At 44.5% G+C, this 14,358-nt stretch overlaps 1 protein-coding gene and 1 long non-coding RNA gene across 2 annotated transcripts in view; one reads left to right on the top strand and one right to left on the bottom strand.

Annotated features, from left to right (window-relative positions):
* The window catches only part of LOC309537887, a 28,014-nt gene extending 16,972 nt beyond the window's left edge, over positions 1 to 11,042 (top strand). Inside the window, exons 2-3 of the long non-coding RNA XR_014222039.1 lie at positions 8,621 to 8,715; positions 10,759 to 11,042. This is a non-coding gene — a long non-coding RNA (uncharacterized lncRNA). The remainder of the gene's footprint in view (positions 1 to 8,620; positions 8,716 to 10,758) is intronic.
* A 2,053-nt stretch (positions 11,043 to 13,095) lies between these two features.
* The window catches only part of N4BP1 (NEDD4 binding protein 1), a 29,356-nt gene continuing 28,093 nt past the window's right edge, over positions 13,096 to 14,358 (bottom strand). Inside the window, exon 7 of the mRNA XM_082232896.1 lies at positions 13,096 to 13,664. Coding sequence (XP_082089022.1) covers positions 13,331 to 13,664 — 334 coding nt within the window. The 3' untranslated portion in view covers positions 13,096 to 13,330. The remainder of the gene's footprint in view (positions 13,665 to 14,358) is intronic.

Below are 14,358 nucleotides of genomic sequence, written 5' to 3'. Positions count from 1 at the left end.
GGTAGTGAGGTATAGCCTGACTTTCTCTCTGACACCCTCGTTTGCTCTATCAACAAAGCCAGCCTACTCCCTCGGCAAACAAATCCTTATTATTCCATATATACCCTGACTAATGCCTTAATTTTCCCATAGCAGAATCCTAAAAGGGTTTCATTTCTTCATTTTCCCTATGATGCTTAGTGCTTAGACAAGTGGAGACAGGGGTGTGTCTTAAACAAATCTCAGCAAAGCTAACTGATAGTAATTTTATCTCCAAAGCATAATGCAAATGGAGCAATCTCATAGTCAGGCACCTACAAGATTGTCTTGGCAAGATGCCAGCTTTGACTCACAAATGTTCCTTGGCTAAATTGGATCCAGATGTTTACATGACATAAAATATTAACAAACATTTCCCAGGGGCAGCCAATAGTTATTGAGCTAGTAAATTAATAAACGAATCCAAAAAAGAAAGAAAAGAAAAATCATTAGGGTGGCACCCAAGTCTTTAGCCAAACGTCAGCTTTAGTTTATTTATTTTAATAAAAGAAGGATGTGTTATTCTAATTTAATTAATTACAGCCATTTAAAAGTAATGTTTGCCTAGGTTATTACTGAAAGGTTATGCAGGATAACATTTAGGAAAGCAACCCTTATCCTGTTTATGTAAGTGATTAAAATTGTACTGCTTGTTCTTTTCTCAAATGTTTCCATGCCCCCACCCCCACCTCTCATGAAGAAACAGAGCTGAATTAACAATTATATTGAGTATGCTGCAGAGATGAGCCCAACTCATGTGGTTCCTGCCATGGTTAGGTGGAATGTCATTGTTGCAGAGATTGTCTAGAGGCTCATGGAGAAGAATAGCGATGGCATGGTTGGCGGTTCGAATCCCTGCGGCGGGGTGAGCTCCCGTCGTTCGGTCCCAGCTCCTGCCCACCTAGCAGTTCGAAAGCACCCTTAAGTGCAAGTGGATAAATAGGAACCGCTTTATAGCGGGAAGGTAAACGGCGTTTCCGTGTGCTGCTCTGGTCCCGGTTCGCCCGAGCAGCTTCGTCACACTGGCCACGTGACCCGGAAGTGTCTGCGGACACTATATACAGTTCTGTTTATAAGGAGCAAGATCACACCTTTCTTTTAGTACTCATGAGTACAGTCGTACCTTGGAAGTTGAATGGAATCCGTTTCGGAAGTCCGTTCAACTTTCAAAACATTCAGAAACCAAAGCGCGGCTTCTGGTTCACTGCAGGAAGCTCCTGCAGCCAGTTGTAAGCTGCAGAAGCCCTGTCGGGCGTTCGGCTTCCAAAGAACATTCGTAAAGCAAAACAGTCACTTCCAGGTTTGCGATGTTCAGGAGCCAAAGCGTTCAGGGACTAGGCTGTTTGACTTCCAAGGTATGACTATTATGTCAAGCCAGGACTGTTGCTGGGCAGGGTCAGCCTTGGGCTGCTTGCACACATTTTATTCTAGAATCGATGGAGCCTGAGTACTTGCTTTTCGTACATAGTCCACACACAATCTAGATCTATTGCATTTCTTCTTGTTGTTGTTGTTGGCATCCGTCTATCGAGAGACAATTGAGCGTGCCTCCTGGGGTGAATCTCTGCAGAGCACAAGCCTGGGCAGTGTATATGGAGGTCCTAGGCTGCCCAGTTGTCAAGGGCCCACCTTGGTCTCACTGATGAGGCCTTAGGGACTCTACTCCGGATTTATGTAAGGTTTACTCCTTATCCTTTCCTTCTCTCAAAGGTGTACCACAAGGGAGAGGGTACAGATTTTCCCTCAGGGTTTACCCCCAAAGCCTTTCTCACAAACGAGTATAGCTGCATGATGGGAAATGTAGTTCAACAACATCTGGAGGGCCCAAGGTTCCCTATTCCTGGGATAGAGACACTGTAATCCTTTGCTGCCCAATGCTGCTGTGGTTGGTTCTCCTCCTGGGTAAAAACCTTGATCTTTTTCTTCTGTAATTAGCCTCAAACTGGTACATCCAGTTTAGGCAGGTGTTCCATTTGGTTGCCACTTTTGCAATAACCACAGCAGTCAGTTTGGGATTCAGCATGACTTTGCATCTTAAAAATGCAAGATACAGTTTGCACTATGAGAGTGAGATGTTATTGGGAACTGAGCTTCACTTTTTGTTTTGTTTTTGCTTTTGTTTAAGAAAGTGTGTGTCAGCATTAAGTGACACATCAGTGATGGGAGGAAGAAGGCAATAAATCTAAAGTTTATTGGATCATTTGCTGTAATTTCATAAGACAGGAATACAGGAATATGAGGGTGACTGCTTCAGTGTTGCTAATTTGTGACCTGCCTGTTATCTTTAAAAGCCAGTGCAGGCCTGATTTATATATTAATTTTTTAAACCGCCACATTTTAAGCAACACGCGTGGCGCTGTGGGTTAAACCACAGAGCCTAGGACTTGCTGATCAGAAAGTCGGCGGTTCAAATCCCCGCGACGGGGTGAGCTCCCATTCCTCAGTCCCAGCTCCTGCTAACCTAGCAGTTCAAAAGCACCTCCGGGTGCAAGTAGATAAATAGGGACCGCTTACCAGCGGGAAGGTAAACGGCGTTCTGTGTGCTGCGCTGGCTCGCCAGATGCAGCTTGTCACGCTGGCCACGTGACCTGGAAGTGTCTGCGGACAGCGCTGGCTCCCGGCCTCTAGAGTGAGATGAGCGCACAACCCTAGAGTCTGGCAAGACTGGCCCGAACGGGCAGGGGTACCTTTACCTTTACCTTTAGGGGCTCAGCTATACAGCTGCAAATAAAAAGTTTTAAGTGTGTTGCAAAGTGCAACATACAAATGTGACACTAGATGGCAGCAGTGAGCTATGGACAATTCAATATATTTTTCAAAACTTTTTAAAAACACCATTCTCACAGCATTTTTTAAGGTGTGTAGATTCTACATAGGATAAAAAAGAATATCAAACTTTCCATATATGGTTTCCCTTCCTTGATCTTTCTTTGTTTTGGCACTTTTAATTCTTGTTCCCAGGTTTGAGAATCACTGTACCAAAAGGTGCCACTAGGGGGGGGAAATCCCAAACACCCCAAACCAAGCTAACATGAAGCATGCTATAACTACATCCTCACACATTCAGAAATTTCTCCAAAATACCTATGACATAAATGCTTTTCAATTTCAAGCAAAAAGTGGGAGATTAATTTAATCATTCCCTTATTAAAACTGGAATGTAAATAAAAACAATCATATTTGCCATTGTATTAACCAATTACAGTCATTATAGAGAAAAGTAATTAGGTTCCCCTTAATAGAGGAAATATTAAATTGGCTTTTAATGATGCCCCAATTAACTGTTGTTATTGCTGCAATCAAATCAGGATTTTGTGCACTTATTAGTGTACCAGACCTGAGTCTAGCAGACCTAAGAAAAGCGATCTTAGTCGTATCCAGATACTGTCCAGGACAAATCAAGTCTTGGACAGTGTCTGGATAAGACTGTGATTGCTTTTCTTAGGTCTCCTAGAGTCACCAGCAGTGTTGCCTGAAAGCCATTTCATCATCATCAGTAGTAGTATACCACCCTTCATCTGAAGATCACAGAGCGGTTCACAATATAAAAATATAAAATAAGAACATAAAATACACAATAAAACAAAAACAAGCCCAAAAAACCCTCCCTCCCACATTTTAAAGGCCATAGAATGTTAATCAGCCAAAAGCCTGGTTATAGAGAAACCTTTCCACCTGGTGCCTAAATATATATAATGAAGGTGCCAGGCAAGCCTCCCCATGGAGAGCATTCCACAAACTGTTGGATGTGAGCTTTGCTGAGTTCTATGGCCCTAGCAGGTGTGGTGAACCTTTTGCATTCCAGCTGTTGCTGAAATGCAACTCCCACACCAGCTCCAGCAACATGGCCAATGGCTGGGGATGATGGGAGTTGTAGTTCATCAACATCTGGAGGAACAGATGTTCCAAACAGATGTTCTCAAACTCTGGTCTGTGGACATTGGTGGTCAGCGAGCTCCATACAGGTGACTCACAGAACTGTCAAGGCACTTGCTAATTGTTTGTTGCTATCTCTGCAGCTAAGCTATCAATTCATGTAATCACTTTTAAGGCCTCTCTACCAGTGTCCTCTATTAGCCTGGGAACTTAATGTGGTTGCAAAATAAATTGGCGGGGAGATAAAAAAAAAACTGATTGACTGCCAATGCAAAATCACATTCTCTCTATCCAGCATTCTGCAAGTTCCTTTACAAAATACTTGGGGGGGGGGAGGTCTGTCTGTTGATCTCTTTTCTTCTTGTTTTTTAACCCATCCTATAAAGGCAATATTCAGATCCTAACCATTTGGAGGGACGGGACAAAAAAATCAAACATTCCTAATTAACTGGGTTATCTATGCACTCTTTGTGATCTTGACATTTCCCATGATTGCATGGCATGCGGCAAAGCATATCCCAGAAATAGAAATTTCCATTTACTTTCTTCTGTGCTACGCAGGAATATCTTGGCATCAGTTCATAATACATTAGCTTCTCAGTAATGCAATAGCAGAGCTGGCTATCTGGCCTCAGCTAAGGCTATTTCTGAAGCTTATTTGATTTTCTTTTTAGCAATATTATAAATAAAGAAACCATGCAGCTTAACCACTGATAAGCAGATAATCTGCTTGGGCAAGCAACTTGGAATCTTGTTGAAATTGCCTTGTAGCTGAACCTCAGGATCTCAGACTCTTGATTCACTCCCCACTCCTTAGATTGGGGTGGGGAACCTTTGGACCTCTGATGGGGAGGAGAAATGGAATGAGGAACTCAATCCTGGGAAGGGTTGATGTGGTTTGGGGGGCACTGTTCCAGATGCTAAGGAGGGGCTGAGGGATCTGGCAGGGAAAAGTCTTGCCTTGGTCATGTTGGACATTCTGGGAATGGAGGACAAATTGGGTGATGCAGCTGCACCTCTGCCTCCCATCAGAGCATTTTGCACCCCCAGGGAGGCACCCGAGGATGGATAGGACAGTGAGCTGATCAACACATCTCCACTTCCAGGTATACAATCCTGGCTGCACCGACTTAAGCAGACCCAACCTACTCACAGGAGGGTTCGTTTGCTTGCTTGCCAGAGGCTCCAGACACCAACCATGTAAATCACTGCATCCACCCTACTCTTCAAAAGATGAGCTCAGGGTGTGTGTCAAGTGTTGGGGACAATATGTTAGATTACGCCTAGCCACATGCCATAGTGCTCTGACTTGCGTACCTTGTAACCTGATTTATGTTTGAGCTGTGTAGTGAATTCTAGAAAGAAAAGCCTTTGACAGTAATTGAGCTGAGAGTACTGCACCTACAAGCGCCTCAGCCTAGCTTGAGGAGCACAGGCCAGGCCACGCTGGACATTTCACCTCTGCCCACTCCTCACCCCTCTGCATGTGCAGCCTGAGGCAGCTGCCTAACTCTGCCTAATGGTAGGGCCAGCCCTCTCACTGCCGCTGAACTCAGCAAAAGGGCTTTAATTAAACAACTTAAATGAAAACAAGAGCACCATGTTCCAATAACCACAGTTCCAAAGGCAAAAGAGTATTTATTTCCTTACCCAAAGGTTACCAGACGTCCCCGTTTCCCGGGGACAGTCCCCAGATTTACAAATCAGCCCCCATACAAAATCCATTGAAGTTGAAAAGTGTCCCCAGATTCCTTGGAAAAAAAATCTGGTAACCTTAGCTTACCCTCTTTCGAGTATCATTCTTGGGATAAGTGGGGGGAGGGGGTCGTGTGTGTGTGTAACATCTAGAAGCAGGGGGTGGGTTTTGTCCCAGGAAAGATCCTGGTGAGCTTGCATAGGAAAGGCTCCATGCCATGTTATGTAAGGGAGATATTCCCAAAGCAGCAGCCCAGGGCCCCATCCCGTAGATTGCATAACAAGTTCAGGGAACGAGCCAAATGTTCTCTCTGATGCAGGAGTGGAATGTTGGTTGGGCGTTTTGACAGCCACCGCTGGCATTTCTCTTTGGTCTTTTTGGAGTAAACAAGGCTTTCAAGTGCCCTCTGTTAGTTTACATGTGCCAGATGATTGCGGCTGGATGCTTTCCCTCTTCCAATTTCACATGTTAAATTGAAAAATTAGTAAAACACACGCTTATCCAAAAAAAAAAAGTGGCGGGGATAGAGAATGTAAAGTGGTTGGGGCGCATTGGGCACAGTCTGTAACATTGTGGCTTTAGCACTTAAGACAGGGGTGGAGAACTTCTGATTTTGGGGCCAAATGTGGCCCTCCAGACCTCACTGTCTGCCCCCCTCAGGACTCCTCCTAGGCCACACCTCTCACCAGCTCTGCTTTCCATCCTCCTTAAGGGTGAAAACCACCAAACAGTAAAAAACAACAACACAATTAATCATTAGTATGATATCTCTCTCTCTCTCTCTCTCTCTCTCTCTCTCTCTCTCTCTCTTATCTATCTATCTATCTATCTATCTATCTATCTATCTATCTATATCTATCTATCTATCTATCTATCTATCTATCATCTATCTATCTATCCATCCATCCATCCATCCATCCATCATTACAATAAAAACATCAAAGTACCAGCCCTTTCCTTAAAAACAATCGGTCCCCTCTATCACATATCTTCTTTATTTTCACCAACTCCATTCCCTGCATCCAGTAGTGTTTGAAAATGGGGGAGCAATTTAAGATAAAACAAAATCTAGAAGGTTTTGTTTATCAATAACTTGCATGGGTAGCACCAGGGAAGGCAAGTACCTGCCAAACAATGAGCTCGCCCCTCACTGTTGGACTTCTGTCATTAAAATATACTGTTATTTTTATTTCACAGATCTTAACATGCCCACCTAGAAGTACAGTGGTGCCTCGCAAGACGAAAAGAATCCGTTCCGCGAGTCTCTTCGTCTTGCGGTTTTTTCGTCTTGTGAAGCAAGCCCATTAGCGGCTTAGCGGATTAGCGCTATTAGCAGCTTAGCGGATCAGCTGATAAGTGGTTTAGCGGCTTAGCGGATCAGCTGATAAGTGGCTTAGCGGATCAGCTGTTAAGCGGCTTAGCGGATCCGCTGATAAGCGGCTTAGGATCAGCTGATAAGCGGCTTAGCGGCTTGGGGAAAAGGGGGGGGGAGGAAAAAAACCCCGCAGGAACTCACAAGACATTTTCGTCTTGCAAAGCAAGCCCATAGGAAATTCGTTTTGCGAAGCACCTCCAAAACGGAAAACCCTTTCGTCTAGCGGGTTTTCCGTCTTGCGAGGCATTCGTCTTGCGGGGCACCACTGTACACTTTGCCTCATCATGTGTGTTCCCCCAGAACTTTTCAGGTGTCATCACTGATAAATTGACAATTAAGTGATTTAGGATTGCGCAGCTGCATTTCATGTTCACTCAATGTTTTAATATAAGGACGATTGTAATACAAACAGGAGGCCAAGCACCCAGCACCCAGAGGCATTTGTTGGGGGCTATGCACACCACTGTGGGTTAAACTACAGAGCCTAGGACTTGCCTATCAGAAGTTCAGTGGTTTGAATCCCCACAAAAGGGTGAGCTGCCGTTGCTTGGTCCCTGCTCCTGCCAACCTAGCAGTTCGATAGCACGAAGTGCAATTAGATAAATAGGTACCGCTCTGGCGGGAAGGTAAACAGCGTTTCCGTGCGCTGCTCTGGTTCGCCAGAAGCGGCTTAGTCATGCTGGACACATGACCCGGAAGCTGTACGCCGGCTCCCTTGGCCAGTAAAGCGAGATGAGCTTTGTAACCCTAGAGTCATCCGCGACTGGACTTAATGGTCAAAGATCCCTTTACCTTTATGTACCCCAGGGCTGATGCCTGGTTTGCCCTCCAAAGTACCTGCTGCTGCTTGACTCACAGAGGCTGCATTGCTGCAGCTTCCAACCTCCTCTTAATGCTTGTGTGAGAACCTAAGAAGAGTCTGTTAGATCAGGCCAATGGCTCATCCATTCCAGCATCCTGTTTTCATAGCAGCCAATCAGGTGCCTGTGTGGAACCTACAAGCAAAATCTGAGTACAAAAGCACTCTCCCTATTTGTAATTTCCAGCAATTGGCATTCAGAGCCATGTAACCTCCAGCAGTGGAAGTCGAACATAGCCATTGTGGCTATTAGCCATTGATAGCCTTTTCCTAATGTTTGCCTGTGCCATCACCAGGGCACCAAAGTGGCAACAGGCAGGCTGCCGAGGCTACCCACTTCTGAAATATCTGTAACCAGGCCTGATGATCTGATGCTAATGCTTAGTTTAAACTAAAAAGAAACCAGCATTGTCGAGGGTTTATCTCCACCTACTGGTGGAAGGTTACACCTGTTTTTCCAAACCCTTTTGCGGTAGGATTTCCCAAGCACGCTTGTTTCTTGACTGGCTGAGGCACCCTGCAAGTTCACAGCATCTATCTTGATAAAACACTTCCTTTCACACAGGCAGGGAGAGGGTCAGGTCTGTCAAACTGGCCCTTGGAGCTGTCCTCAGGGCGCCTTCCCTCCCCAGCCTTGCTTCACACCTTCAGTTTCCCTAAAGAGAGCAAAAGAGTGTGGAGTCCAGAACCAATATGCTATGGAATGGATTGTATGGGAAGAATTAAGTCATGGGTTGGCATTGTGCAAGGAAATGACTTATTTGCTTGCTTGCTGCCTTTATATCTTTCTTTATAGACAGAGTAGGTTTACACAAAAATAGCAGAGACAAGAGACAGAAAGACCAGCCTTACAAACAGGCTTACAAGCAGGAAGAGAAGTGGAGGGAAAAGGTAAAGGCAGCTGTGGCTCAGTATTTCACAGCTGGAACAAAGCGCTGAGCTATAAGCATTTATAGCTGATCTTCCCTTAGGAACACAGGAAACATCCTTATGCCATCAGATAACTGATCACTCTAGCTCAGCCTTGTCAACACTTTGAAGACGCTCGAACTCAGGATGAAAGGGAGAAATGTGCTAAGAGGAAGGCACATTTGGCAAATGCTCACCGTGATCAACTGCTGCCTGGAAACCTATGTCCTTACCGTGGAAGGACGTGTGGATCCATAATTTGGCCTCCACTCACTTACGGACTCACTGTTAAGACTGTTTCATGGCAGACAATCTTACTCCGCTACAAGTGATCGCCAAATAAGTATCAGCAGCCGCAGTTTTCCAGGGTTTGAGGTGTGAGTCCTTCCTAACCGTCATGCATTGAACCTGGGGCCTTCTGCATGCACCTCCCACTGAGTATGGCCCTTCCGTCCAGTCCTACCTTTGGTACTTGCATTTTAAATAGCCACCTCTGGCTGCTCTGTCTTCCCTGTTCTGCAGTATATCCTTGTTGGGGGACACACTCCTTTATTGGGCTGAGGCTTCACTAAGCAAAGCTTTTAGTCACATTTGTTTGGGGTTGTACAGATGTCTGTCTTTCTTTCATCACTCCATCCTATAACTGAATTACATGCTAAAATGACTCTGGGATAAGGGAATCAGTGGAAATTGTTGCTTCAGACTGATGGTCCACCACTGACAGAACACTCATGATGCAGTATAAGCAGCATACAAGCAGTATCACTCAGAACACCATGCCATGAATCTTCATATCTAGGAAGTCCAGTGAGGAAGATGCCACATAAACACAGCTAGACTTAAGTGACATTATTACCAGGCTACAGTATTATTTTTGCAGGCCTGGTTTCCAGCAGCTTGAGCTGCTAACCAATTAAGACAGAGTACTTGGAACAAAGCCAGCTGAGTCAATTAGCTTAACCAAAGGCCTGGACTTAAGCTGCTCTGTAAATCATCTTGTTCAAGTTTCACAAAATAATGCAGCCCCTTTGTGGTCGCAAGCTGCCGGGCCAAGCTTTCAATAGATGACGTTCATTACCAAAGCACAACAGTACAGGAATGTGAAATGCATGTATGAAGAAAGAGGAAACTCATAGCAGAACCTGCGTTCTCCTTGAGCTGACCTGCCTGAATTCACTGCACTATTTGCTTGTCCCTTGAAGCTCTTCCCTTTCCCTTGCGTATCTTTGAGATGAACTCACAGCACCTCCCAGAACTGTGCTTTCCAACTGCCACCATCTTCTTCCTCTTCTTGTTATGTTTTTGCAGCAATCTTGGTTGAAACTGTTTCATAAGATATTTCCTGTTGATTTGTTTGCTCGAGTATTTTGACCATTTTCATTCAGAGGATCTAGAGCGGATGAAGTCCTGGAATGTCAAAACCAGTATTGTTGCCCTCGACAAAAGTTGAGGCGAGGGTGGGGGAAGGCAGGCCTCTAAATTCCTTCCTAGTAGCAATGACAAGATGTCCATTGCCATGCCCCATCTCACCGGCTGCTCAGGGGTGCATGAATAGGGTTGCCAGACCTCCAGGGCTGACATGAAGTCTCTAGGCTTGCCAGGTCCCCTCAAGGCAGCAGAGGGAGGACTTGTGCCTTGCAAGCATCATTCTGGCTGGAGCTGGTTGCAAATTATTGCATTGACTCTCTCATGAGTCTTCCTACCTCCTCTCTCCCAATTAACCTGTCTCCAGGGCTCAGTGGTGGGAGTGCAGAGGAAGGATCACGAGGTACCACTCCCCATGACACCCACAAGGGACATCCCAAAGTCTCAGGGTTGGGCACTGAAATCTCAGGGTCTGGGGTGCTCCTGACCTGGAAGCCCCAACAAGAAGAGGTGCGTACAGAGTTCTGTAAGCACAGCACAGTTGGAAATGAAAGATAACAATCTCATTGGTAGGATGGATACAGTTCTTGTGTAGCAGTTTGTGTTGGGTTATGAGCCAAATAGGAAATAAAACTGGCCTTTTCTCACTTGTATTTTCAGACCAACTACAAGAAAGGGGGGGGGAATATGGGTTCTTTCCCCCTCTGCTATGTTGTGGCCACCAGCTCTGGGGAAGTTGTACTGAAATGTCCACTGCAGGATAGCAGCAAGCCATTGTGAGAAATGGAAGTAACCTGCCTCGATCGGAGCAGCACTCCCAGGGTCCGAGAAGCATTTCCCCCACAAGAAGGCCACTACAGCACCCTTATGTGGAGGGCTGACCCCTCAAGCCTGGTGCAGGCCTTTCATGGTATAAGGAATAAAGCCCCATTACTGAGAAATCATGCAGATTCTCAGTTGTTTGATTTTTTGCTAAATTCACCATGCTTGCAGCAAACGTTTCAAAGGGCTATTTTGCTGGTGTTATTTGTGGGTTAGAGAGATGGGCATAGGGTGCACCAGAGCTCACCAGCACACTTCTAGTGAACTTGGTTACCACTAACACTTTTTAGGGTTCTGGCAAAGTATGGTGGATTTGGGGACCTTGGCCTTACACAATAAACACAGGGTCTTAAGCAAAAGCATACAGTATCACTTAACACAGATTTGTTATTCCTTAGGCAAGGGTAGCAAATGTGGAAGGTATGTTGGACTACAACTCCCATCATGCCTAATCATGGGGTCTGAAGGCACAGCAGCCACCACCTTGCTAGGGCCCAGTCAGTGTCTGGATGGGTGACTGCCTGAGAACCACATGTATACCCTGTTGGGTCCCATGATGGAAAGAAGGTAGGGATATGAATGTAATAAAGAAAAACCTGAAGGGTATCATGCTGCCCATCCCTGCCTTAAGGTATGCTGAATATACAGTCTATTTGTAAATTTAAAGCATCAGTGGCAGTTCTAGTAAACAGTCAGCCCATTCCTGCTGTGAATAGCCTCTGTTGACAGCTCACCCCTTTAATGACTTTATTTCACGGACCATTAAAGATCAGCTCTTGTATTTCACCATTAGCTGGAGCTTCTTAATTAAATGACTCAATAGCTGTCACACACTCCACAGAATCTCCATGCAGAAGCTTTTGCATTCAGCCCTCAGAAAATTCCAACAAACATTTCTGCTATCTTAACATATTCAGCATGGCTGTTTCTGCAAATTCTTCTTGCTCAGTGGAGGGAAGGTGGGTAAATAAACAGAAGCAGCTGGTAGACATGACTGTGGTTAAACAGACCGGTTTATCATTCTTTCAAGCGGAGGGGAATTCCTGCAAAGCCAAGAACACTTGTCAAGAGGCTTGTTTGACAACTGTTGGTGTGCTAAAATGGGGTGGGGGAGCAATGGAACTGTTCCCTTGACAATTACTTGTGCCATCTTCCTTCCTCTCCCTTAAGTTGAATTGTTAAGAGATGGTGTTCTTTAACAGTGCAAGGCAAAGTTGGTGCCACTCCAAGTTTACTTTGCTCCTTGCATTCCTAAACATGCTTCTACTACTGGAAGCATGTGTGCACAACTACCCATTCTATGAAAGATGCTGAGATATATTTTAAAGGCAGGTTCTACAACCCTGCTGTAGATGCCCTGGTTTTTCAGTGAGGGCCCATTCTAAGGTGGTTGTACATCTGACTTTCCCTCCCCACTTTTCCACCCATGAGGTCACGGATATATTCTCTCAGGTCAAGCCAAAGATGTGGTTGCATATTGTACCCCAAACACACTAAATCAGTGTTCAAATGGTACTATGTGAACCCAAGCGTTGAAGCACCTTGTAGCTTCTCACAAAGGAAGGAGGAGCACTCGGCTTGAGCAGAGCTTCAAAAGCTTCCTACCGGTACAAATGCTCTACAACAACTTCATTGATATCAAGTGGTAATGCCATAAAACAATTTGTTTTTATTGCCCACTATAAGAAGTTGGGAAGAAATGTTTCCTTCCAATGTTTTTTCCCCAAACTGAGAAACAACACATATTGTAATAAAAGCCAGCAAACTAAATTGGACTACAATGGTTTTCAGGAAGTGACAAAATTCTAACATATTCTTCCTGAGCATTCTCCAGAAGCTTCATTGGCACAGCTATCCCCATTAGCCTGTATTTGGATTGTGCGATATTGTAAAAATTCAGCCAATAGCAAGCCAAGGGCTTGCATGCAGTAGTCAGGAAAGTATTTTGCCTTAAGATGGAGACCTCCAGCACTTGCATGACCAGGATATATGAAATGGCCATAATTTGCTCACTGAAAATTCACCTCTGTCTATTAAATCAGGCAATGAGAGAAGAAATAATGCCCATTAAGAAACCTGCAAATATGAATTCAATTTTAAGCAGAACTTAGATCTGCTGTCAGATCTACTTATGTCCCAAATAACTTGAAGTTTTGTAAACAATTTTCAAGCCAGTCAGAAATAAAGACTTGTTTTCTTTTTTTAAAAAAAATGCATCAATACAATTTTGTAAAAGCAACATAACTTAGATGAATAAAAAAGGGGGATCAGTGAATCATCCAAATATTAACAATTTTTTTATACAAAAGGATTAAGTTTTGACTATTCACAGATGGCCTAACACCAGCTCATATGCATCTTTACATTAACAATCCAAACTGCAGAATCCAAAGCTTTGCGGTTGTGTGCATCAGCCCAAATCAAGCACCATCGCAGACAGGGCATTCATGTCCCTCATGTGGGGATGCTGGGCAAGTATCTCTTCTATCTTCTCCCTCTGCTCGGACGTAGGGAAGATTTTTCTCAAGGCTTCTCTTAAGTGGATTGTTTCTGCAGTAGATCTTGGATGCGGGGGGAGGGCTGGGTTAGCATGAGGTGCTGGTGGAAACATAGTCAAGGCAGGTACGGCACCAGGTAACGGGCTCTTTGGCAACTGTCCACTACCATCAGTTGGCATCAGGAAATGCGATGTCCCAAAAGGAGTTGGGCCGCCACTTCCATGGCCATGTTGGGGTGGAACACCTCTGGAGAACAAAAACAACATTTCAAACTAGGAAGGCAAGAGAACAACCACCTCCCATGTTTCCATGGGGTCTAAAAAGAAAGATGCTCTAAAACAGGCATAGGCAAACTCGGCCCTCCAGATGTTTTGGGACTACAATTCCCACCATCCCTAGCTAACAGGACCAGTGATCAGGGATGATGAGAATTGTTGTCTCAAAACATCTGGAGGACCGAGGTTGAGGAAGCCTGATTTAAGGTTTAAATTTGTTAAAGAACTCTGGATGACACAGTAATTTATTTTGCTTTCAGGAGAAAGTAACACTGATTTGACATTTCAAGTTGTCTCTTTCCACATTTGTCATTTAAAATAATAATAATAATAATCTTGATATGGCTGGTGATAAGGGAAGATGCACACATTTAATCATAATAAAATATTCCTCTGCATTTGATGGACTTTTACAAGTCACCAATACAATTACAGAACTTTCTAACCTTGAAGTGCCATAGCATAGAAGCAGCGGTTCAGATTAGACCTTGCTTTGCTTATGTATTCAACATTTTATGCAAGTCATTTTTACCTGACCTTTAAACATAAGAAAGCACAATAAAGCTTTACATGATAAAGGACAAAGAACTGAGCCCCTCCCAGATGCAGACCGGACACAGGTAACAAAGCACTTTCCATGTGCCCACCGCAACTAAGCAGCAGAT

This window comes from Podarcis vaucheri (genome assembly GCF_965113315.1).
Source record: "Podarcis vaucheri genome assembly, chromosome: 7".
NCBI lineage: Eukaryota > Metazoa > Chordata > Lepidosauria > Squamata > Lacertidae > Podarcis > Podarcis vaucheri.
Note: the sequence above shows the minus strand (reverse complement) of the source record. Positions and strands in the feature narration are given on the sequence as shown.